The sequence below is a fragment of the Triturus cristatus genome, chromosome 8 (assembly GCF_964204655.1).
Source record: "Triturus cristatus chromosome 8, aTriCri1.1, whole genome shotgun sequence".
NCBI classification, from domain to species: domain Eukaryota; kingdom Metazoa; phylum Chordata; class Amphibia; order Caudata; family Salamandridae; genus Triturus; species Triturus cristatus.
In genome coordinates this window covers 459,044,702-459,068,969 of record NC_140591.1, presented here as the reverse complement: position 1 = coordinate 459,068,969, position 24,268 = coordinate 459,044,702, and the positions used below count along the sequence as shown (strand labels likewise).

General features: G+C 45.2%; 1 protein-coding gene across 6 annotated transcripts in view; it reads right to left on the bottom strand.

Moving 5' to 3' along the window:
* Positions 1 to 24,268, bottom strand: part of FNDC3A (fibronectin type III domain containing 3A) — a 1,314,248-nt gene that overhangs the window by 656,640 nt on the left and 633,340 nt on the right. For all 6 annotated transcript variants that reach the window (XM_085621888.1, XM_085621893.1, XM_085621890.1 and 3 more), the window contains 2 exons: positions 21,788 to 21,864; positions 4,168 to 4,402 (listed from right to left, as the gene is read on the bottom strand). In XM_085621888.1, coding sequence (XP_085478014.1) covers positions 4,168 to 4,402; positions 21,788 to 21,864 — 312 coding nt within the window. The remainder of the gene's footprint in view (positions 1 to 4,167; positions 4,403 to 21,787; positions 21,865 to 24,268) is intronic.

The following is a 24,268-nucleotide window of genomic DNA, read 5'->3' as shown; positions in this document are numbered from 1 at the left end:
TGATTTGCCATTTTCCCCAGAGATAGCGCAGTGACAGAACCACCATACTATACATCAGGAATTGAGAGTCACGGAGGCCATTCACCTCAGTCACTGTAGGTAGTTCTCAAAAATTTAAAAACAACAATTGATGGACAGAATGCAGAACAATGTCATACATTCACCCCAGTAAAGATTCTCAAAAATTTCCCACTGAGAAACAACTGCTAGTGGTCTCTTTGCCAGCCATCTGCCAGTCCCATAAGCACCCTGCTGTAAGGAAACTCCCTCCTGTTGTTGGTAGACTAATCACTGTAAGCGCTGGGCGTATAGCGGGCACGGACGCATTTTCTTCGCTATTGATTTCCAGCAGTGAATCGCTATGGCGAAAAGTTTGGGTTGTCATGTGAATTTCATCTGGGGTCCCAGTATCAACGCTACCAATGCCATTCTCCTCCCCGATACCCCCGCCGCTCCAATCTCCGCTAGGCTCACCCTTGCCAGCCAGCGAGCCACCCACTGAAGTAGGGTGGGCAAGTAATAGAGCTTTTAGTCCGGGAAGTCTAATCCTCTGAGACCCATTGGTGACCACCATCCCAGATCAACTCCTGCACCAAAAAATTAAGTGACTTAAACAAGCTTTGTGGTATCCAGGTTCGGAGATTTGTGAAGAAATACGGCAGTCTGGGGAGTATCAAAAATTCTGGAGAGTGCAACTATAGTCACTAATGGCAACTGCAATGTGTGCCAAAGAGCCATGTTTTCTTTGAGGGACTGTCGCCACCCAGATAATCCTCTTGATTCCTTGACCTTGATTCCTAGGTATTTAAAGGTTAGGATTCCCACATAACAGCAAGTTGCATCTGCATTCGATCAGGCAACATCAAAATGCACAGGTCTTGCCCCAGTTTATGCACAGACCCAGTACTTTTCCCATGTCCTCCAGGAGTCCTTGCTCCAGGGAATTCCTCTTTTAGCTTCCTGAAAGGTACAAGAGAATTAAACTGAAAATACTTCAGTATGTCTAAACTCAGGCTTGTGGAACTGAGAGGTTGAAAGCCTCCACATTGGAATTAGCATAAATTGGTGTCCCTATGTGAGCTTCTTTAGAAGGTGGTTGTGGTCTAAGAGCATGCTACCTAAGTATTCTAAATGTATGAAAGAGTTTTTACCCCCTGGAGCACAATATCTTGTCCAACCAGACGACTGTATATTCCCCACTTTCCCCATTTCCCTCCCGGAATTCCATTGCAAGCCTGACCATCGGGCCATCGGCTAGTGGAATTGTAGATCTGTCAAGGTTTACGTCAGCCACACACAATGTCTTTGTGTTTAAGGACAAGAGAAGAGCTGGGGACTCTAAGAACTTAATTTGGCTGCAGTTCAGAGCATAGATACTACCTATAATAATTGGTACACCTTTTAGCATACCCTGTAACAGTGCACAGCGTCAATGTGTAGTGCACAGTGTCAATGTGTATCGAGATGGACTGGAATGGGTTCCAAAGAAACACTGGATTTAACCCAAACCAGTGCACCTCTAGTGTAGGAGGAAATGACGGTGGTGTAAATCTGCTTCGCCATCTTCTTCTGAGAGTTGCCACTTCCCCCATTATCAGCTGTCTCTCTTGCAGGTCTGCCACATCTACCTCCCTCTGTCTAATATAGGTTAATATGTTATAGTGTTTGTACACCTTACTCATTCCCCTCACATTCCATATAATGAATGTATAATTAGACGTCATGTTAAATTGTGAAGTCAGGTCACCCAACCATTTGGCAAGCCTAAGTGGTGGTATTGCTTTCTCTGGGAGAAAAGTACGCTGGGATGGCACTGTATAACTCTCCCCAACTCCCACATCCCTGGTCAGTCTGCCAACAGCCAGCCAATCCAAACAATAAAAAAAAGAAGAGAATAGAAAGCAAATACAAAGAACTAAGGTGTAAACATCTCTCCTGAAGCTTATAGCCAAGGGAGTGTGAGAGTGGGCTTCCTAAAAGAACTAATTTCCTCTCCCATCCAATCCTGTGTCCCCACTTAAAGATAACTATTCAGGATCTAGAGAGCCCAGGGTCACCAGGTTTATACCTCTTGCAACTGCAGGCTGCAAATCAACAAGTGCTGTGGTAATAACAAAGACTCCAGAGTGCAGTTAGTGGTGGACTAGGACCACTAGATGACATCCCCTCCATGTACTGTACTGTGTGGAAATGCAATGTTCCTCATATGGCATGTCGGAATCCAGACTCTTCGAAGTCGACCCAGAATTATGTCCATCAGATGCCTGATGAGACAAAGTATACAAAGAAAAAAGGGCAGCCCAATATTCCATCAGGGGCTTGGGTAAACAATAATATAATAGGCAAGAATGCCCGCAAAGGATTTATTTACACATATGCATTTGACCAATTTATATGTAATTCAATATATCATATTTTGACATCCAAAATTCACAGTTATTCAAAGATAAATTCAAGAACACCTAATTACTTAGGGAGCAAAACATTCCAAAGAAGGTGTGTAGATTAATAATTTTATATTGAAAAGAATATATAATTATATATACAATAGGGGTTCATAAAAATCATACCAATAAACATTGACAGCGGTTTTGCACATCAAAAGTTAAATCTGTCAAAAGGAAAATTTGTTTAGTTAATAGTTTTATCCATAATTGTTACGGCATAAGCATATTATCAGACATAAGCATACTGTCTGACATTCAAGGAATGCAAATACAACGGTAAATAAAACAGTATGACAAGTATGGCCACCAGTGAAGTCCTTTAGAAATCTTTTTAGGAACAACCTAGATAGATTATTATGACTGATCGTGATATCAATGAAGATTGAGAAGTCCCTTGTGTCAATATCACAGAGATAAAGGCAGTTTAGTTTTGTTTTTTGGGGGGAATTGATAGGCAGATGCATATCAAAAGTTAAATACGGCAAAAAATCACTGATAGTTTGAGCTTTTAGAAATGTGTTAGTATTTTTCTTGAATAATTCGTAGGAGGGATCTTTCATCCTCTTGAAATATCCACAGTCCTGAAGATGGTCTCATTGACTTATAGTCACAGAGACCGAAATGTTGATACACTGTCCAATTTCTTCTAAATGTTATCGTCAAATGTGTTATTTGTAACTTAGTTCTACTTGCTGGACAGGTTCAAATACTGGATAGAGGATTTGGACATTCTATACATTCGCAGGGCTCGAAAAATCATAAAACTCTTACTTGGCCTGCAGGTCTAGTAACTTTAAAAATATACTTGATCTAGCTGTTATGTACTTTGTTTTCCTCTCCAAGTATTTATGTACTTTCAGAGGGGTACTTGGAACCCATACTGTTATGTCCCTTACAATATTGTCAATACAGGAGTTGCTGAGCTGGGATGGCACAGATCCTTCTGCTGGCATCTTCCTTTTATCTATCCCATTCTCCTTCTGCCTTTGGTGAGACTGTGCCCTAAAAACCCAGTGAAGCAGTCACCTCACCACTGATTCACTAGAAATCTTTGTCTTTCAAGGGTGGGTCATGGTTTACATACGTTACAGTTTTCCTGTATGACCACCTTCATAGAAATATAGATGGTCTTATTAAATGTAGGATCGTCTTTACAGGGATGATGCGGTGTATGGGGGCAAAGAGGGTGCTCTACGCTGTGACAGGGTGCCCAAAGAAATTCGACAGAATATGGAGCCCATGGTGAGAACATTTTGATTTGGACGGAGTCATGGGCACTGGCCCAAAATGCCCGGAGGGGTGGTGGAGGAGGGGGACTCGGGTATTGTTCCGACGATAAAAACCTAATGAAAACAGTATTCTAAAAAACATTTAGAATCATCTGAGCAGACCCAGGGGGAACACACACAAATCACATTAGGAGCAGTTAATGAAAATTTAAACAGTATTTAAATTCTAGACACAAAACTACAATCTATTAAGAAATTCAAGTGGATTTCAATCTGCTAAATCAATGAGAATGTTAGATAATAATGTTAGCTAAGAGTGAATATGAGTGATTTGCTCCGCTTTAATACATTACACTCTTGTGGGGTCTAACAGTTTAGGGTAATTCAGCAAACTAGGAATCAAGAGTTGTAGAAAGAACAATTTTAACACATCTTGTAAACGATCAAATATAAAAACAGTGGACTAATACTTATTTGCCAAAATCACTAACCTAAATCTCCATAAACCGGTGATGTGTGGTATTGTGGTGTGTATTGTGCTGCCATATCTCCAGCTCCACTCACTGGTGAGTAAACATGGCGAGAAGGAGGAGGCATCATGGCTGGAAGAGGTATGAAACCAGGAAGTGGTGCAGGAGGACGATGTATGACAGTATGACTTCCTGGGTGGAACTCTGGTGGTTGGGGAACTACAACAACTCTCCGAACACCATTATCTTCAATGACCTGCAGAATCAAAGAGGCAGAAAACATCAGGCAAACCTACTTGGACACAGTGAATTCACATATATACATTACACTGCAACAAGTTACATATTATTAATATAGAATATCCAAATGTTGAAAACTTTCATTAATTATATTTTAATGACTATGGTCAAACACTTCTTAAACGTTCCAGTTACAAGTTCCAATATTTCAGAGACGTTTCACATATCTGGGGTCAAACCTAAATATTAATTTTATAATGGAAATGAACCTGAGCACATTTTATCAATGTTTTCTCACCATTAAGCAGGTTATTGTATTGATACTTGACATTTAACACTTTACATTAACTCATTGCTCCATTGTGTCACAAAGTTCCCAAAAGTAAGAGCAATGCCACAAATATTTACACTCTATCAGGATACTGTTGCTTTGACAACAAAGCAAAACTGCAGTAATTTGTTGGTTAATATGCTCAATTGTATGCTTACAAAACAAGTTTCCTGGTTGCTCAGACATCGCAATATTTGAAGAGATTTGCATTGGCTTGCATTGACAAACAGATTAGAGAGACTATTAAATCACTCCTATGCGAATGGCCAGGCATCAGGGGTGGATGGCCTCAGCTACATTCTATAAGAACAAGTTACTTACCTTCGGTAACTATGTATCTGTAAGGAACATTAGTTAGTTAGATTCCTCACCTTAGCATATCCCCAGGCGTCAGGCTGGATCCGGAAAGATTTTTCGTCAGCAATACCCCTTGCGCGTCGCTAGGCGTCGTCTGCGGCTCCGCGTCCGTCGTCAGTGTCGTGCGCCGGAATGACGTCGTCGGAGTACTTAGACGCCGCCCTCGCGGGCTGACATCAGTTCTTGTACATAGCTTTCCGCGCCAGGAACGCAGAGCCATGCAAGAGACCGACACGGGTGCCAAAAAAGTCTAGGTCCCTGAAAAGGATAACCTTAACCCTAGATGTCGGTTCACAGAACGGGGAGGATGGGTAGGTCGGTGAATGAATCTAACTAACTAATGTTTCTTACAGATACATCGTTACCGAAGGTAAGTAACTTGTTCATCTGAAAGAAACACGTTAGTTAGATTCCTCACCTTAGAATAGATACCCCAGCAATACCAACCCCGGTGGTGGGTCTGCGAACGAAGATCACACCAGAAAGTCCTGGAGAACAGAATGGCCAAAGAAGCCGTCTCTCCGGACTTGGCTGTCCAGGCAATAATGCTTGGCAAACGTGTACAGTGAGGCCCACGTTGCTGCCTGACAAATGTCCTGCAAGGGGACTACCCGACCCAGGGCAGTCGTCGCCGCTGTGGCCCGAGTGGAATGGTCCCTCAGCCCAACAGGAGGTTCCTGTTTAGCTAAGGAGTAACAAGCTTTGATGCACAAAACGATCAACCGAGAGATGGTCCGCTTGTGCACCGCCCGCCCCTTCTTAGCGCCCACGTAGCCAACGAAGAGTTGGTCATCCACCCGGAACTGTTTTGTGCGGTCCAGATAGAAGGAGAGCGCACGTTTTGGGTCCAGACGGTGGAGCCTCTCTTCCTCTTTCGAGGGATGCGGAGGCGGAAAGAAGGTGGGCAGCGTAACAGACTGCCCGATGTGAAAGGCAGTCACAACCTTAGGAAGCAAGGAAGGAAGAGCGAGTGCGGAGCACAACCTTGTCCGGATGGCTAGAAAGGAAAGGAGGCTTAGAAGAGAGAGCCTGGAGCTCACGCACCCTTCTAGCAGACGTGATGGCTACCAGGAAAGCAGTCTTAAGCGTCAACAGATGAAGAGGACAATTATGAAGTGGCTCAAAGGGAGCGCACATCAGATATGTCAAAACAAGATTCAAATCCCACTGAGGCATTACGAAAGGGACAGGAGGAAACATGTGAGTAATGCCCTTAAGGAATCGAGAAACAACAGGGGATTTGAAGAGAGAAGGCTGATCAGGAAGCCGAAGGAAGGCAAAGATAGCAGAAAGATAATCTTTAAGAGTGCCCAGAGCAGAGCCCTGCTGGGCCAAAGAAAGAAGGAAGAGGAGAACCTCAGAAAGAGGGGCAGAAAGGGGATCCACAGCCTTTGCTGTGCACTATGCCACAAATTTGTTCCACCTGCAGGCGTATACCGTTTTAGTGGAGGGACGCCTGGCTGCCAGAATCACATCGCAGACTTCAGGAGGCAAGTCAAATGGCATCAACTGTCGCCGCTCAATCTCCACGCATGAAGGTGGAGACTGGACAGGTTCGGGTATAGGACCGTCCCCTGCTGCTGCGACAGAAGGTCCTCCTGAAGAGGCAGTCGCATCGGGGGATCGATTGACAGACTGATTAGCTCGGGATACCAGTACCTTCGTGCCCAATCCGGAGCCACCAAGATGACTTGGGCCCGGTCGCGCCTGATCTTCTTCAGCACTCTGGGCAGGAGTGGTATAGGCAGAAAGGCGTACAACAGACCGCAACTCCACTCGCGATGAAAAGCGTTCCCGAGCGAGTGCCGCCTTGGAAACTCCAACGCGCAGAACTGGTGACATTGCGCGTTCTCTTCGGTGGCGAATAGATCTAACCAAGGCTCTCCCCACTGCCGAAAGAGGCCTTGCGCCACGTCCGAGTTGAGACGCCATTTGTGATCCACCATGCACCGGCGGCTGAGTTCGTCTGCTCTGGCGTTCAGAGAGCCCGCCAGATGTTGAACCACCAGGGTGATGCCCTGATGTTCCAGCCATGTCTAGAGGCGCAGAGCCTCCTGACAAAGGGTCCACGACCCCACCCCGCCCTGTTTGTTGCAATACCACATTGCGGTGGTGTTGTCCATGAACACCTGCACCACACTTCCTCGGACAACGCGAAGGAATGCCTTCAGTGCAAGTCGGATCGCTCCCAGCTCCAAAAGGTTGATATGGAGCCGAGACTCCGCCGGAGACCAGAGTCCTCTGATCTCCGCCTCCCCCATGTGGCCCCCCCATCCCAGGAGGGACGCATCCGTCACCACTACATGCTCCGGGTGGGGTAGGGAGAGGGATCTGCCGCTCACCCAATCGCGGTTCGTGAGCCACCACTGCAACTGTTTTGCAGTGCCCTCCGAGATCAAGACATGGTCGGACAGGTTGCCCCGATATCTGGGCCCACTTAAACTTCAGGTCCCACTGCAGAGCTCGCATTCGCCACCTGGCGTGATGCACTAACAGGATGCAGGAGGCCATCAGACCCAGAAGCCGCAGCACCAACCTGACCGAAACCCGGGATAGAGGCTGAAAGATGGGAATCAGAGCCTGAATATCCCGGACCCGCTGGTCCGGAGGATAAGCCCGGAACTGCGCCGAGTCCAGAACCGCCCCGATGAATAGGAGCTTCTGGGAGGGATTCAGATGCGACTTCGGAACGTTGATGGAGAACCCCAGCAAATGCAGGAGGTCGGCCGTAGTCTGGAGGTGGGAGACGACTTGTTGGGGCGAGCCCGCCTTCAACAGCCAGTCGTCGAGATAGGGGAAGACTGGAACCCCTGATCTGCGCAGATGAGCTGCGACCACCGCCATCACTTTCGTGAACACCCGAGGGGCACTGGTGAGGCCGAAGGGGAGCACCGTGAACTGAAAATGCTCCTGACCCACCGTGAACCGCAGGTAACGTCGGTGGGCCGGCAGGACGGGAATGTGAAAATAAGCGTCCTGCAAGTCCAACGCTACCATCCAGTCTCCTGGATCCAGGGCAGCCAGAACCTGAGCTAGGGTAAGCATCTTGGACCATTCCTTCCGGAGGAAGGCGTTGACGCTCCTGAGGTCCAAGATAGGGCGTAGGCCCCCTTTGCCCATCTTGGGAACCAGAAAGTAGTGGGAATAGCAACCACGACCTACTTCTGGACCAGGAACGCGCTCGACAGCCACCTTGGCCAAGAGGCCTGCAACTTCCTCCCGTAGAAGATTCAAGTGATCCCCCGACATGCGGTGGCACTGCAGTGGCATGGCTGGAGGGGTCGTCTCGAAGGGGAGGGAGTAGCCCCTTCGGACGGTTTGCAGCACCCACCTGTCCGACATGATGGAACGCCAGTGGAGCAGGTGATGGCGAACTCTGCCTCCCACTGGCGTGGAATGGGCCTGAAAGCATGGACTAGGAGGGCTTTGAGGCGGGTGCTGCCGGGGTTGATGTGGACTGAAAGGCACGTTGAGCCCCGGTACCGCCTCGGCGGAATCCAGGTCCGCGACCGCGTGCAGGATGGTTCTGTGGCCGGTGGCTAGGCGGATGTGAGGGGGCGCCCCTTCCTTGGCCACGAAAGGGACGAAAGGCAGAAGGTTGCGGTCGCGGCCCAAGGACTTGGCCGTAGCCCGGGAGTCCTTGAAGCGCACCAGCGCACTATCCGCCTTTTCGCCAAAAAGGCAAGTGCCATCAAAGGGCATATCCATGAGGGTGCTCTGGACATCCCCTGAGAAAGACGTGGACCGCAGCCAGGCGTGGCGGCAGAGCGCCACTGTGGTTGACATCGCCCTACCCAGCAAGTCCGTAGTGTCTAGTCCACATCGAATAGCATGTCGCGCTGCATCCCGCCCGTCGGCAAGAGCCTGGGCGAGCCGCGTCCGGGCCTCCTCCGGACACTGGGGCAGCACGTCCTCCACCGCATCCCACAGAAAGTGAGAATAACGGTCCAAGAGGCAAGCGGTATTCAAGGACCGCAGTCCAAAACTAAGGGAAGAGAACAGCTTCTTACCGAACTGTTCCAGAGTCTTGGATTCCCAATCCGGGGGAGCGGACGGGAAGGAGGATTGGGAAGTAGAGGCCTGGATAACCAGGCTCTCGGGCGTGGGGTGTTGGGACAGAAAACTGGGGTCGCCCGGAGCAGGGCGGTGGCGCCGGGCCAAGTTCCGATCCACAGGAGGTACTGTGGAGGGCTTGGACCAGGTGCCCTTCAGAACGTCCACTAGTGCCTCACTGAACTGCAGAAGAGGCTCCGAGGAGCTTGCTGATGGTTGAAGCACTTCAGTGAGGAGGTTAGTCCTCACGGCCACCGCAGGCAGCTCCAGCCCAAGGGCTTCGGCCGCCTTGCCCAGCACCACTTAAAATGCAGCACCTTCCTCCGCAGCCACAAACGGAGGAGAGATGAAACCAGTTTCCGGGGAGGTGTCCAGACCACTGGCATCCCCCAGCTCATCTGCCCAGTCCTGAGATAAGTTGGCCTGCATGGCCAGAGGGTCCTCAGACCCCTCCCAGTCGCCCCTATCATCCGATTCCTGATAAACAGGGGGAATAATCGGAGCCGGATGGTAGATGAAATTGTCATCAATCGGTGCTGGACCCGGACCGGGGCTGAACCGGGGAACAGCGTCGTCCGGAGACGGCGCCGGGGGTGGAACCGGTGTCGGCGCCGGCGGAGGAGGCGTCGTTTGGTCGACCGGCACCGACTGAGATCCAGGTCTGGATCCCACAGGGACCTGCGGCGTCAGGACCGAAGTCGACGACGGCGCCGGGGCCGGAGCCGCCGGCTCGCTAGGACACCCTGTCGGCGCGCAGGCAGGCGTCGATGGCGGAGCCAGGACCCTCATGGCCGAGAGGAAGGCACTGATCTCCGCCGGAGTCGCGTCCGTCCCAGGGACCGGTGGGTATGGGGACGGACGCGGCTCCTGCGGCTCCGGCGGAGCCGCGGGGGTGGTACCACCCAGACCCTTGACTGAGTCACGTGACCGGCGAGGGGAGTCCGAAGAGCGGTGTCGTCTCTTGGACTTCTTACCATGCTTCGACTTACCCGAAGACTTGGAACCCGACGAGCGGTGATGGTGGCTGCGCTCCGCGACCGGTCCTTCGACCTCCTTCTGGACCGGGACCGTGAACGGCGCGGAGCCGAGTGTCAGAGCTCGAGAAGCTTGCGGGACCGCTCCAGCCTAGCCTTCGAGGTCAAGGCCTGGCAGTCGAGGCACGACTCCGCATCGTGGTCGGCTCCCAGGCAGTAAAGGCACCGGCGGTGGTGGTCCGTCACCGACATCAGTCGGTGACAGGAGTCACAGGCTTTAAATCCAGGCATCCTACCGGCACCAGTTCGAGTCGAGTAGACAAAAGAGTCCAAAACGTTTTAGTCAAAAAGTGACTAAAGGGGTAAGCTCTTCCCAGATCGGCGCTGTCTGGCGCGGAAAAAAGAAGAACTGACGTCAGCGCGCGAGGGCGGCGTCTAAGTACTCCGACGATGTCATTCTGGCGCACAACACCGACGACGGACACGGAGCCGCAGACGACACCTATCAACGCGCAAGGGGTATTGCTGAACAAAAATCTTTCCGGATCCAGCCTGACGCCTGGGGCTATTCTAAGGTGAGGAATCTAACTAACGTGTTTCTTTCAGATATATAATGTCAGCACTGTTGTACTGCAACTACTGGAATCTATCTCCTCTGGCACACCCTCCTATTAGCAAATAGGCCCTTATTTCAGCTTTGTTAAAGAGGGAAAGAGAACCCTTGAAATACTGGTCTTTAAGGCTGCTATTGCTTATAGATGTGAATAAACAAATACTTGCAAAAACTACAGCCAACAGATTGCTGCAATTTATTCCATACCAGACCAATCGGGTTTATTTCAGAAAGTTCACAATGTACAATCTTTGCATTTTTACAGCTTTATTACATCATATAAGTCGTGCCTTTTATATGTTGAAAAATAATTTGATTCTTTAGAGAGGGGTTGTGGACGTGTGGTATCAATGATCATTTCTTAAAGATAACATGCTTGTCATACTCCTTTTTCATGGGTCAGGAGCGCATAAACCGCATGTTCTGAATATCTTTCAAAGCAAAAAGCAAGGTGGCCCTTTAATATTCGCAATACTACAAGATCCTCTGGCCTTTTTTATTCTTTCTCTTTCCCCCATATCACCAAAAAGCGCCTGCAAAGCAAAGAAAACCACATTGTCTATCTATCCGCCCAGCAGTCACTGCACTCACCCTGGTCCATTCCACCTGGACCCTCACCTTTGTCAGTGATTCTGTGTAATCATAGGGACGAATTAGCCAACACCCTGGAAGCAAGACCAAATCAGGAAGGGAGACCGTATAGATAACTCGGGGCTCTTTGTTATTCTCTGATCAAGGCAACAAATTCAGACTGCTGCCCTGACCCAATCTTCTGCTGTCGGGAGCAAAGGATCCTTCCATTTCAGACAGATTTCCCTCCTAGCAATAAGGATTAAATAAAAGAGTAGCCTTCTATGAGGCCACCTCAACGACAAAGTTAATGCTCCATTGCCTCCCAGGAGGATAAGAGTTGTGTTTAATTTAATCTCTTGATCTAAAATCCCTTTAAGTACTAGTCCTATACCGTCCCAAATATTCCTCAGGCACAGACAATCAGCAAAGATGTGGATATCATTGGCTACTATGCAACCGTACTTCACACACTTGGGGGGAGGTTAAAGTGTAAACTTAGATATTTTATGGAGAGTCCAATAAAGACGATTAATAGTAAAAAAGTGGTTCTGCTTCAAGTTAGCAGGTTTTACAGTTGAGTAGAGAGTCTTCAATGAGCTATCCCACACTGACTCGAGGCCCTCCTCTAGGAGAGTTCCTCTCCATACCGCATATGGGGGTAACAACTTTCTCTTCTCCACCTCTAAGAATCCCAGATACCACCTTGCCACTTCTTTGTTCTGGAGTCTGATGTCTAGGAGAGACCATTCTAATTCATAATCACCCCCAATCTCCTTTTTTGATGTCGCAAACCAGGAGGATAATTGGATAAACTTGGACAGCTCATTCCTGGCTTTTAAATTTAATATTTCCCAGGGGTGAACTCCTTCCGAAGATAGCAGGTTAGACCGAGTTGTAACCCCCACCCTTCTGGGTCGAAAGCTAAGGGCATCCTTTAAACATTCTGGTGTTCTGGGGTATCGCAAACTGGGGCAAAGTTAGAATAATATCCAATACCCCACCTCCTCCTGACCCTGTACCAAAGATCCAAGGTAGCTCTCAACACCTTTAGCCGAACCTTCTTAAAAAACTTAGGAGCTCCAAATTTATACAGAAAACCCTCTACGATCCAATGCCTTACCATTTCCCCCAAAAGTTTCCCCCAAGTGGAATCATCTGTTTTTACCAGAAGCATTCGAATATTTTTAAATTGAAAGGCAATACAATACCAATTGAAATCAGGTAAAGCCAATCCCCCATTTTTCAATCTACATCTGAGTTTTTTCCAAGACGTCCTAGCTCCTTTCTGAGCCCAAATAAAACTCGGCATTAAAAAGATAGGTTAGTTTAGGAAGGATAACTATTTTAGGTTTAACTTTGTTTTATTGATTTACAGACAACAAATAGGCACATTGCATACAGCAGATTGTCATGCTTTTCGACAACCGGGTCCCCCCCTGCCCTTGAGCCAGCCCCCCCCACCTCACGTCTTGGAGGACCAACATGTGGCTCTGTAGTGAATGCTTCTGCCAAAGCTGGCGGAGCAGGGTGTGGGCCCCAACGCAATAGGCCATACACTAGTCCCAACATAACCAAAACCCTCAACAACCCCTTCCCCGAGTCCATTCCCCCCCCCCCCGTACCGGTGTGCTGAAACTATACCTCATTAGGTTGATGCGTGAGAGGCCCATTTCATGTCGTGCCTTAGGGGGCTGTCCCTGCTTGTTGAGCGTCGGTGAGACGGAGAAGGCGAAGATATTTTGGGCACGTTATTTCATTAAATTCCGTCGCTAGCAGAGAGAGTAGAGGGTGCCATAGAGTATTAAATGAGGCTGTGGAGTGTATAAGGTTAGCTTGTATTCTCTCCATTCCGATGATGTACCAGAGCTTGTGGAGCCATCCCGTGTGTGATGGACGAGTTTGTGTGCCCCACAGAGAGAGGATGTGTTGCACTGCTGCGCCCATTGCCAAGCCCATTTGTTTCCCCCTAACTGACTTCAGTGGAAAGGTGATCGAGTTGGGAAGCCCCAGTATAGTATAAGCAGGGAGACGAGGTATGTCTGTCTCAAAGTGTTTGTCAATGTCATCTAGAACATTAGTCCAGTATCCTGTCAGTTTCTTACACTCCCAAAGTAGGTGGATCGGTGTACCCTCCTCGTCACAACCCCTCCAAAATGTCGGGCTGCGGTCCGGGTTACCCTTGTGTAGTCTGGCAGGTGTCAAGTACCAATAGGTTGCCACCTTGACCGCTGCTTCTCTACTTGCTGTGCTTCTAGCCATGTGGTTTGCCCTGAAATAGATACTGTGCCACTCCTTCTCCGAAAGCTCTCTCCCCAGCTCCTTTGCCCATCATTTCCGCCCGGCTGAAAGCCCTGGCGCGGCTAGCGGGTGGAGCATCCTATATAGTTCAGAGATCATCTTTTGGTCTGAAGTTTTGGTTAGGAGCCATTTCTCGTAGGTTTTCAGTTTTCTACTAACCATTGGGCGCACATCCGGGTGCAAAAGCCAGTGACGGATTTGGAAATATTGGAAACATTTCGGATCCTTTTTAAAAAAAACATTTTATTGGTTTTCAAGGTTTCGTAGTACAGATATCATCACATTTGCAGCAATCGTAGTCCGTTCATATCTCACAGTGACATATACATTGTACAATCCCACTGTTATATAGTTACACTGCAGTGTTCCCTAGAATAAATTTACCCAAACAGAGATCTGTCGGAGTAACAATCCCCATTATTGATAATATCTGTATCACATTTATACATTCAACAATCCCCAACTCCCCGTCACCCACATCCCCCCCGTCTCACTTGTGTGTCTGTGCCCTACGCATTTTGCATCTTCTACTATACATTCTCACCTAAGCAGTGTGTGTGTATTGTACATCTCCCTACCTATGCCCTGTTGACAATCACTTAGGCACCTTTCTGTACGGCCAATTTTACACTCTGTGCAGGGTCTTAGACTTCGTCTGACGATTTTATGGCTTCCAGCAGTACGTCCCATTCCATCGCTATTGGTAGTTTTCGCAACCCCTTAAGTACTTCTTTACGCAGTATTGTGCTCTCTGCCGCGCCCCATCTCATCATTTCCGTGTGCCATGTCTGTATGTCCGGTGGTCTCCGCGATTTCCACCGCATAGTTATATTACGTATAGCTAAAATAAGCGCTAAATCTACAAAGCGGTATTGCACTTTATGTTTTGAGACTTGTTTGTGGAGTCCTAAGATGCATTCCTCCAGTGTATCCTGTATTTCACGGTTCGTCGCTTCCCCTATCCTGCGCCTGACAGTGTCCCAGTATCCCCGCACTTTTGGACAGGACCATAGCATATGCATTAGGCGCGCTCCCTCAAGCAAGCATCGTGGGCAGTAGTGTGGTGTACGGGGGAACATTCGGCTTAGTTTATGTGGGGTAAGATAAGCACGGTGCAATACCATTGTCTGTATGAATTTGAACTTCGCGTTCCTTGAAACCTTCCTTGGGTGCTACAGCATCTTTGTCCATTCTCTATCCGTTATGTCCCTACCTATGAACGTTTCGGATCCTTGATATCGTGAATGTGGGACATGTCTGAAAACCTGAGGAACCCCTCTAGGTCAAATAAATGTCCTGCTGACTTGCATTCCGGGGTCCTCCACTGCGGGAACGCCCGTTCGTCTAGCCCTGGCGGAAATTCCAGGTTGTCGAACAACGGCGTTAATGGAGAGGGAAAGGAGGTGAGGCCACGTTTTGACCGCTACCGTGTCCCAGACCCGCAACACCGTGGGCATAATTGGGGAGCCGTTGAGATTCGATGGTCTATCTGACCGTCAAAGGACTGCGAGAATGTCCAGTTTACCCGTATTATGGCTTTGGGTGTGTTGTAACAGCTCGCGACCCACGCCCTGAACCGATCTCCAATACCGAAGTGTGGCCAGCGTTGCGTCCAGAAAGCCCCTATCTACCCTGTCAAATCCCTTTTTAGCGTCTATCGACAGTAGCAGGGCATCCATCTTGGTGCGATGGGCTTTATAAGGATAACCATTTTTATCAAATTGAGCCATCCATAGATTGTAAACGGAATGTTTTTGCACCTAATTAATGTACCTTCAATCTCTTTAGAGACCATTGACAAATTAAGATGTGAAATTTTTCTCTATATCACTTACTATTGTAATACCTAGATATCTGAACTTGAGGCTTACTTCCCTCCCCAATCTGTGATGTTCCAACACATAACCTCGGTTTTGGCAGTGTTGACTAAATAACTGGAAAAAGAGCCAAGTTCCACCAGTAAATGTTCTACTCTCGGGACAGAGGTCAAAGGGTCTGCCGTATAAATTAATAAAGGTTCTGTCGGGTATGAGTAAAACAATTACTTTGTTGAAAAAATGAATCAAGAAAAAGTAAGGAATCAATCAAAAGTTGACCACACAATCTCAAAGTAAAAATCACGGTGAGGCTTGATTTGAAGGATGTGATGTCATTCTTTATATATAAATTGCATCATTTATATGAAGAAACACACATAACATTTGTAATGCAGGGTTACCAAAGTAATGAACTGTAGAGTGAGTCAGTGAATTTGTGACAAGGTGACATAAGTGACCGAATTGTGCATAGTATATACAGTGATCAAATGCAGAAAAAACTTTTTATGTACACAATATACATGAGGAGGGCCAGTATCGAGGAAAATCACAATGACACTGTTTCACGAATAAATCAAAACATATATGGAAAACAGGTCTTGGACTGGTCCTAGCAATTATCGTCGACGTTTCAACCCAATGTAAGCGACTTTAAATCGTCATGTAGGGTCTTCATCAGGACATTAAAATAAACGATGGCAACCTAGCCAGTGGTCTAGGATGGCCTGGCAGACAAACGTTCACGCGTAGAAATAGAGAGCGCCTCATCCGATGTGATCTCTTAACCGGCGTTTTCCTTAAAGTAAGGCCGACTCCGGTGAATCAAATACGTCGGAACCAATCCGAGATGGAATTCCTATTATTATTTGGGAAGAGAAGGAGCAAAGCGATCACGACTCACGCTCTTGGTGCCGCAGCGTGAGTCGTGATCGCTTTACCCTTCCTTCCCTTATTTATGCTCAAGCTAATCTCCTTCTTAGTGATTGGGTCATCAAGGGCCTTGCAGTTTGCATCTGTTAAATTAGGAAGCTACAACTTACTCAGCCAACACTTAATATATTCCGGATCAGGAGAGATTTCTTCCCCATATAGGCTGGAAAAGAGGGACAATAGACAGGCCTGCATATCTTCCTGCTTCCCTGATGTGTCACCCCTATCGTTCACGACCAACTTTTCAATAAAGTTCCTGGACCGTCTGTCCGAGCCTTCCAGGCCAGTAATGCACCAGCTTTTTCCCCATATTCAAAATTCTGCATGGACTTTACAACCCACTGGGCTCTACATTTTTGATCGATATAGACCCTATATTTCATCCTTGCGTCCTCAAGTTGCTTGCGCGACCTTACCTGGACATCGGGGGTTGCATTCCGGCTTGAAGTAGGCTGCCCTCTAATAGGCCTACTCTATCCTCTAAATCTTTTAGAGTTGAACGTTTGGCCCTTTTCTGAGCAGAAGACTGACTTTGCAGTTCACCTTAAACATGTCCCATACGATATCCAGGGGAGCAGAACCAAGGTTGTCCTGAAAGAACAGCCTACATACTTGTTTTAATACCCCACCTAGCTCAGGATCAGATAAAGTGGCTCTCCTTAGAGTTCATCTGGATCTCACAGGGCTAGAATACACAACCAAGGAAAAAATCATAGCTGTATGGTCTGAAATATGGGCTGGTAATATGAGTATAGATGTTATTTTTTCCGCCATGATCCTATCAACAAAGAAATGATCCAATCTAGAAAAGTGCTCATGTTTTTACTACCAAAAGTAAAACCCTGCCTTGTCCGCATCTTATGTCTCCAAATGTCCAACAGACCTAATTCTAGCAGAATGTTTTTTTAGCATACTTCGGGCCGGCGGGAGGGGGGAGGTGGTTATCATAACGACCACTATTGGATCTGTCCTGAACAGGGCCCAGCAGGACACTGAAATCTCCCCCCATTATAATAGGGGCCGTAACCTCCATTAGATTCCATTCCAGAGTGGATAAATGAGAGGGATCATCAATGTTAGGTCCATAGAAAACCACACGAACTAATTCTACACCCCCCACAGTCCAGGGTAACTATCAGCCACCTCCCGGATTTATCAGACTTAGAAGCCTTAATAGCAGAGCCTGCTCCTCTCTTAATTAGAATTGCAACCCTCCTACAATGTGCACACTGTTCCGAGACTAAAAATGATGTATCCAACGACACTTGGAGTATACTGTGTTGCCTTCTAGAGTATCAAAGTGGGTCACCTGAATCAAGCAGATATGGGCACCACTCTCTTCCAGATACTTGACTGCCAACCTCTGCCTGCGTTTACACCTGAGCCCGTTGACATTCCAGGTTAGGATTTTTAACTCATTAATCCTCCACATCTAACCTATCAAAAACAACCATAACCATGGACTGGCTACGCAAAACACTTAAGAAACTAAGTTGATAGAGGGAAGACAAAAAAGAGATCCTCTGGCCTATACACTCTGTGAGTCCCATTTGCATACGTGGCTTTCCATTAGAAACCCTGACAACATATCTTTATGCTGGTATCGTATTTTATGTCATACTTCAATGTCAAAATCTGTCAAGGATCATAAATGAGGTTATAATCTTTAGTTATTTCATAGGACTGTAAATTAATTGGAGTTATTCTGAAATGTTCCCTCTTACAGATGCAATGATTGCTGCTTTAGTGGGACTTCAACTCAGTTAAAAATGTAGATATCCAGCTAAAACATTCCGCTTCGTCCCCAAATTACGAAAACTGGTAGCAGGTGACTATAAAGATTCAAAGGTTGTGGTTAGAGTAAATAGGCTTTTATCTCTTGCATTTGCTATACACACTGAAATAAGGCAAAGCTGTCAATACTATCTCCTGTTATTTGCTTTATCAATGGAACCACGCGGAAAGCACACAAAGAAATAGGATATCATAGAGGTAAAAATTTCAAGTGAGATGTATAACCTGATGATGTATGGTGATGATTGCCTCATAGACAAATCCAGCTAGATTCAACCCTACGCTCATTAATGAATTGTTAGAATACAGGAGGTAGCTCACTTTAAAGTCAACCTCCTGAAATCACAAATCCTAAACATCTTAGTCCCCAAGGTTCAAGCGGGCATCCTACAAACCTCTTTCCGTGGGCCACCAATTCTTAAACGTATTTGGGGTTTCAGATCACTCCATCCACTGAGCAGCTTTTTTCTGCAAACTCTCTCTTTCCTCAAAAGGATATTAAAAGACAGGCTTTGCGCATGGTAGGGTCTATCCTGGTTTGGCAGATCACCTGCAGTAAAAATGCCAATATGGCCTAGAGTTCTATACCTTTCCTAGACACTCCCACTATCTATCCTAGTGAATTTTTTAAGATTCTTAAAGGCACTTTATAACTTTATGTGGACAGGGAACAAAACACAAATAGCTAGACAGATTATGCAACTTGGGCCGAAACGGATGGCTTGGGTCTTCCCATTGTTTGTAAGTATTATCAAAGCATCCCAACTTTGCAACATTGTAGAATGGAAAAGTAGGGAATCTAAAAAGCAGTTGTGCTTTACTGAGCAAATCACACCTGGCATAAACATTTGGAAAATTCCATGGCCTGAAAACCCCAATGAGGGTCCAATATTCCTCACCTGTCCCTAAGGTTACACTGGTAATTTGGGCTAAAGTAGGTATTAAGTTAGGTTTAACCCTGTTCCACTTACCTTTTTCATCTATCATGGGTAACAAATACTTCATCCCAGCATCAGATGAAGACTCCTTTCAGAAATGGAAGAATAACAGATGCTTAAGTGTGGAGGGTCTCTTCGAAGAAGCCTACATCAAATCCAATGACATGCATACAAGGAAATACCGCTTACTAGAAACTAAATGTTATCAATATTACCAGATAAACCTCTGGATAGTGCACACCTCTGATAAACCCTTGACAGCTATATGCATCACCAAATTAGAAAAGCAGATGCTATTGAAAGAATAGGGTAAGAAACTCATATCGAAACTCTATTACATGTTCCTAAAAAGCCACAAGCAAGGCAAAACCCCTGGCCGAATAGGCTGATGTTGAGGTGGGTCAGACAATTTCAGTCAGAGAACTGTGAGAGGCATAAGTCAGAACACAAATGACAGACAAAAGTGCATCAAGTAGAGTACTTTCAAACCTAGTGTTATAACAGCCCTATACAAAGAGGGGTTGATAAGAACTGGTGGGGATAGGAGAATATAGGTACATTGACACTGCTGTGGTAATGCTCAAAATTCCATGCCTTTTGGGAGATTGTGCTTCAAGCCATTGATAATGTTTGAAACATCCATATCCAGGTTTTTAGCATACGTAATGTGTATTACTATATCAGTCTCCCCAATAAACAGACCTTTCTATTACACTCACTAAGAGACAGACAAATGTCCTTGAAATTATGCGCTGCTATACAATCTATCACTGCTCTCTGGTGGAAGACTAGGAGCCCAGAGTTGATGAAACAACAGAGTAGACTGTGGGACCTGCAGCAAAGGAACACACACTGAAAATCTATGAGGTATTTTGTGAATTAACTTACTCTAGATAGGTGAGCATTTTCTAACAATCACGCCTATTAAAGAATATGACTACGCTTAGGCAAAGACATAGTAATGGGTTGAAAAATGGAGACCTCTGAACCAGCATAGGAAACAACAGTGCATCAATTCTCAAGCATACTGATGCTGATGGAGGGTGGGAGGTGAAGTAGGTAGAGGTTTCTATCTCTTTTTCCTTTTTGTAATTTACAAGCAACCTGGAATTTGGGTACAAATTGATAAGCCCCATGCTCAACCTTGCCAAGCAGTGGATGCAGTTGAGTAATGCATTTTGAAAACAGTTCTTACAGACTTTTTTAAATCTCTGTTTTATATTTACCTGATCTGCCTATTTACCATACTTTTGGCTGTTGCTCTGACTTGATCTTGGCTGGTAGACATTCAAGAGTGAAATGGAAAGCGTTGAATACGTCATTAAAATCAAGAGCATTTATCTGTGTGGGCTAGTTCTGAACCTTCTAAATAGCTACTGAAGAACAATAAGCATTCTTTGGGATTACATCTACAGTAAAATGTAAGCACCTTGTTACTGACAGGTTACTTGAGTTGGGCTTGTAATAGACTCTCCTGTGCAAAATCCGAAAGAAGCTCTCTTCACATTACACACTGTCAGTTCCACAAGCCATACCAGGCATGACCTAGAAAACATGGGAGTTCTTCAAGCATTATAGCCCATCACAAGTTACTCAAGATAATCCGAGAATTGCACTTATGGTAGAGATCGGGAACAAGCTTACCCCTCATCAAACCTTTGAGAAAAGATAGAATTCGGTGCTTGCCAATATACTTTATTTCCAATAACACCATACATTAAAAAGGCTGTATCCTTCATTCCTATGTTCACTGTAAAAATAAGTGCTGCTTCCTACAACTACTGTTCAGGTAGGTACCAGGTACCTTTCTATGCTCCGAGGCTCATAAGCCTCACACTGCACATAATCCTATCTTCTAGGACACATTGGGAGGCGGAACTAAGTTCTGTATTGACTGATGAATGTTGGGTATAGTGTTGCAGTCAGATCAGAGAAGTCTCCATATTTATAGTAACCTTCAGACACGGTTGATTCAGGGCAGCTGATTTTCTAAATCTGGCTTAGGGTTGCGCATGAACCACTATGTTCAGGTTTTTGAAAGCTAAAGAAATTAGTGCAATGGAAGTCAATTTTATCCTACATATTGCCTCATTCGGATATGTTGTGCAAATAATTAATGTCTATAGGAATTTTACAGCTAGACTGTCACTACGTGCGAAAAGTAGCCAAGAACTGGTTGTGAAATACTCCTCCTGAAAACAATTATTTAACACACAGTTGCATATATCGGAATGATACGACACAAACATACTATAGCATGGTTCATCCTCCTGAAACGCAGAGTGATATATGGGATCTGCTTTGTTTACTTACTAAAATGGAGAGATAGTACTTTTCGCCTTAGAGCCTGTCATGTCTGAAATATAAGATATTGAATCTTTGCCCATGACTTCCCTATCATTATTATCTATATTCAACCTTATATTGTGAAACATGCTCAACAAGTTCAGAATGGGTTTACATGCTGTTTTGCTAGATACTGGTCACCTGCCATTATATAGTATGTCATCTTGTTTTTTGTTTGGTGGAAGTCGTTTCATTCCAAGGCAGTCATGCTCATTTTGAGAGCTCAGTCACTTTTAATTTGTTTTGCTATTTGAAATTAAAATAATATTTTAAACAACACAGCGAAGTATTTACTTTGCCATTTGCAATCAGAATTAAACCTACCATATAATGAAGTTGCATTTATTTGAAACACTTGAAAAAGAAGTATAAAATACCTGTGGGGCATATCCTGGAGGCACATATATAGGAGGCACTGAACCATTTGGAGACATCATTGGAACCTGAGCAGGACCTAAATTGACAGAAAATATTTTGTTTTACCAAACATCTTTAATTCCCAAATATTCGTTCACTATAGCAAACGAGAGAGCAATCCAAAATATAAATGGGTATTCATTATGTAAGATACTTTTAGTAACACTAATACTTAAAATATTTCACCCTATCACTAAATACATTTTTATGTGAATATTTAGACATATGAGATCTAACTTGCAACCATAAGCTTCGTATTGTATCTGAAAAAAAGCAGACTGTACTGGTTTTAAAATATTTACTGGCAAATAGAGGATCTTACTGTAACCACTGTAGTAAGCAAAATAGAAGGCTTGTGCATTTTTTAGAACAAAATCTATTACAGACACACACAAACACATTAACAGACTATATTATTCCTGCAATTAACAAATGCACGCTTTACTGTGCATCATTGTCAATAATTAAAATAAGCTAAACTTAGAAGCCATTACCAAACATTATACTGCACACTTATATAACAAATATTCTTGCATATAAAGAGTATCAATTTGTTCAAAGGACTACTTCAGAGTAGAGGAAAACTGTTCCCAAGATAATATGAAAAAAGGCTCGAATGCCGTTGACCTTTCTAGCTAAAGTGATGTCTAAGTGATAAGTCGTCAAGTGTTCCATGCAGGACTTGATCAGAAGGAGATTCCATGCCTAAACTCAAACATGCATTCTTGCCAAGATGTTCAGTGGATTTTTCGGTGTCAGCATAACCTCAGTGAAATGACTGACAAGAATTCATGGCACACAATATGGACATAAGTGACCCCACAGTCTTTTTTCCAGAATCCTGTCATATGCGCTGGAATTGCGGGTGCGGGAGGAATAACAGATTCATATGATGAGGGCCACTGAACATTTGGCAAATGGTTAAAGAGGAAATGAAGACTGTAAATGAAGGTGGGGATGTTACATTCAAACAAAGGTGAAACCAGACTGGACAACATGGAGAGATGAATGGGTACCAGATATAGGAGAGAAGCGAAACACAATCAGAAATAGAAAAGAGAAGAAAAAAACAATGGCCAGCCATGTGGGAGGAATGAATGATTGGACAGATAAAGAGGGAGGAGTGAGGATCCAACGCGGGGTGGGGTGAGCAAACTTACATCTGACATGGGTTAATTGGTATTTAAGATCAGCCAGAGGATAAATGAAAATCTGAAAAGAGTACACGCAGAAGATGAGAATGAAAACGGGATAGAGAAAGAGGTAGGAATCAGAAATAGTTGTGGTGGATTAAGAAAGATTGGGTTTGCAGAAGGGGAAGAGTAGTTTTATTGGAGAGGGAAAACAAAGACGAGTCAAGGCGGATGAAAGTGGCACACAGAACTGAGGTAATGGTAAAGTGAGACATGGGAGAGAAGAATAAGAAATAGAAAGGCAAATAGAGGTACTATCAAAATTCAAACAGGAGACTAAGGATTGACAATAAAGAGGAATAAGAGCTGGCCCTACGTGAAGAGCAAATCAGGAAGAAACAAAGCAGAGTGAGAATTTGGCACATGGAGGAATAGGAACCAAGTAAGGGATAAGGCAAAATGTCTGCACATGATGTGAAATGGAAAATAAGCATCAGCAGAACATAACATACTTAGTATCACACATCTCCCTTTTATTATAGAAACATATGTACAACAAAAATCAATAAATGTAAATTAAATGCACAGTCATGTAACAAGACGTGAAACTGAACATAATCAAGTAAATTGGCAGGTTTTCTTCCTACACGCTGACTCTTCCTGCAACATGCTTACGTTTCCAAAGAGGGGACAACATTGTTGCAGGTTTCTCTAATATATTCTATCTAAACTCAAGTCCAGGCTTAGACCGATAGAAGTTTGCAACTATTCCAAGATTCCAGATCGCGTGATCATAAGCTTTGACAGCATTTTTAAACAATTTTATAACTCTTAAATGCTGACAAACTAACATCCTTCCAAGGACTTTTGATGTTGCCCCAGTCACCCACTCGTACGTCAGTAAAACTGACATCCTTGGAGCAGTCATAATTCTCGTTTCTTTCCTTCCAGCCAATAGAACTGGACTAGATTTTCGCACAACACAGCATCCTTTTATTCACCGAAATTGGACACAAGTTGCAATTAGCCGTTCTCCCTTTAAACAATTCAAAATGTGTAACCCTGTAGTAGAATACAAGGTCAATTGATATATTCTTAATTTATTTTTCAATTCTTCCATCCAACACAGGCCATAAGCAAAGGAATGTTTAAGGATTCCTTAAACATTTTATTACAGCATTTAATTATACCATTGGCCTCGGGGTGATACAAAGCGGTTTTTTTATTCTTCATTCCTCTTGCACTCCAAAATTCTTCCATGGATCTAGATGTAAGTTTAACACCGTTATCAGTTAACAGAGTGGAGGG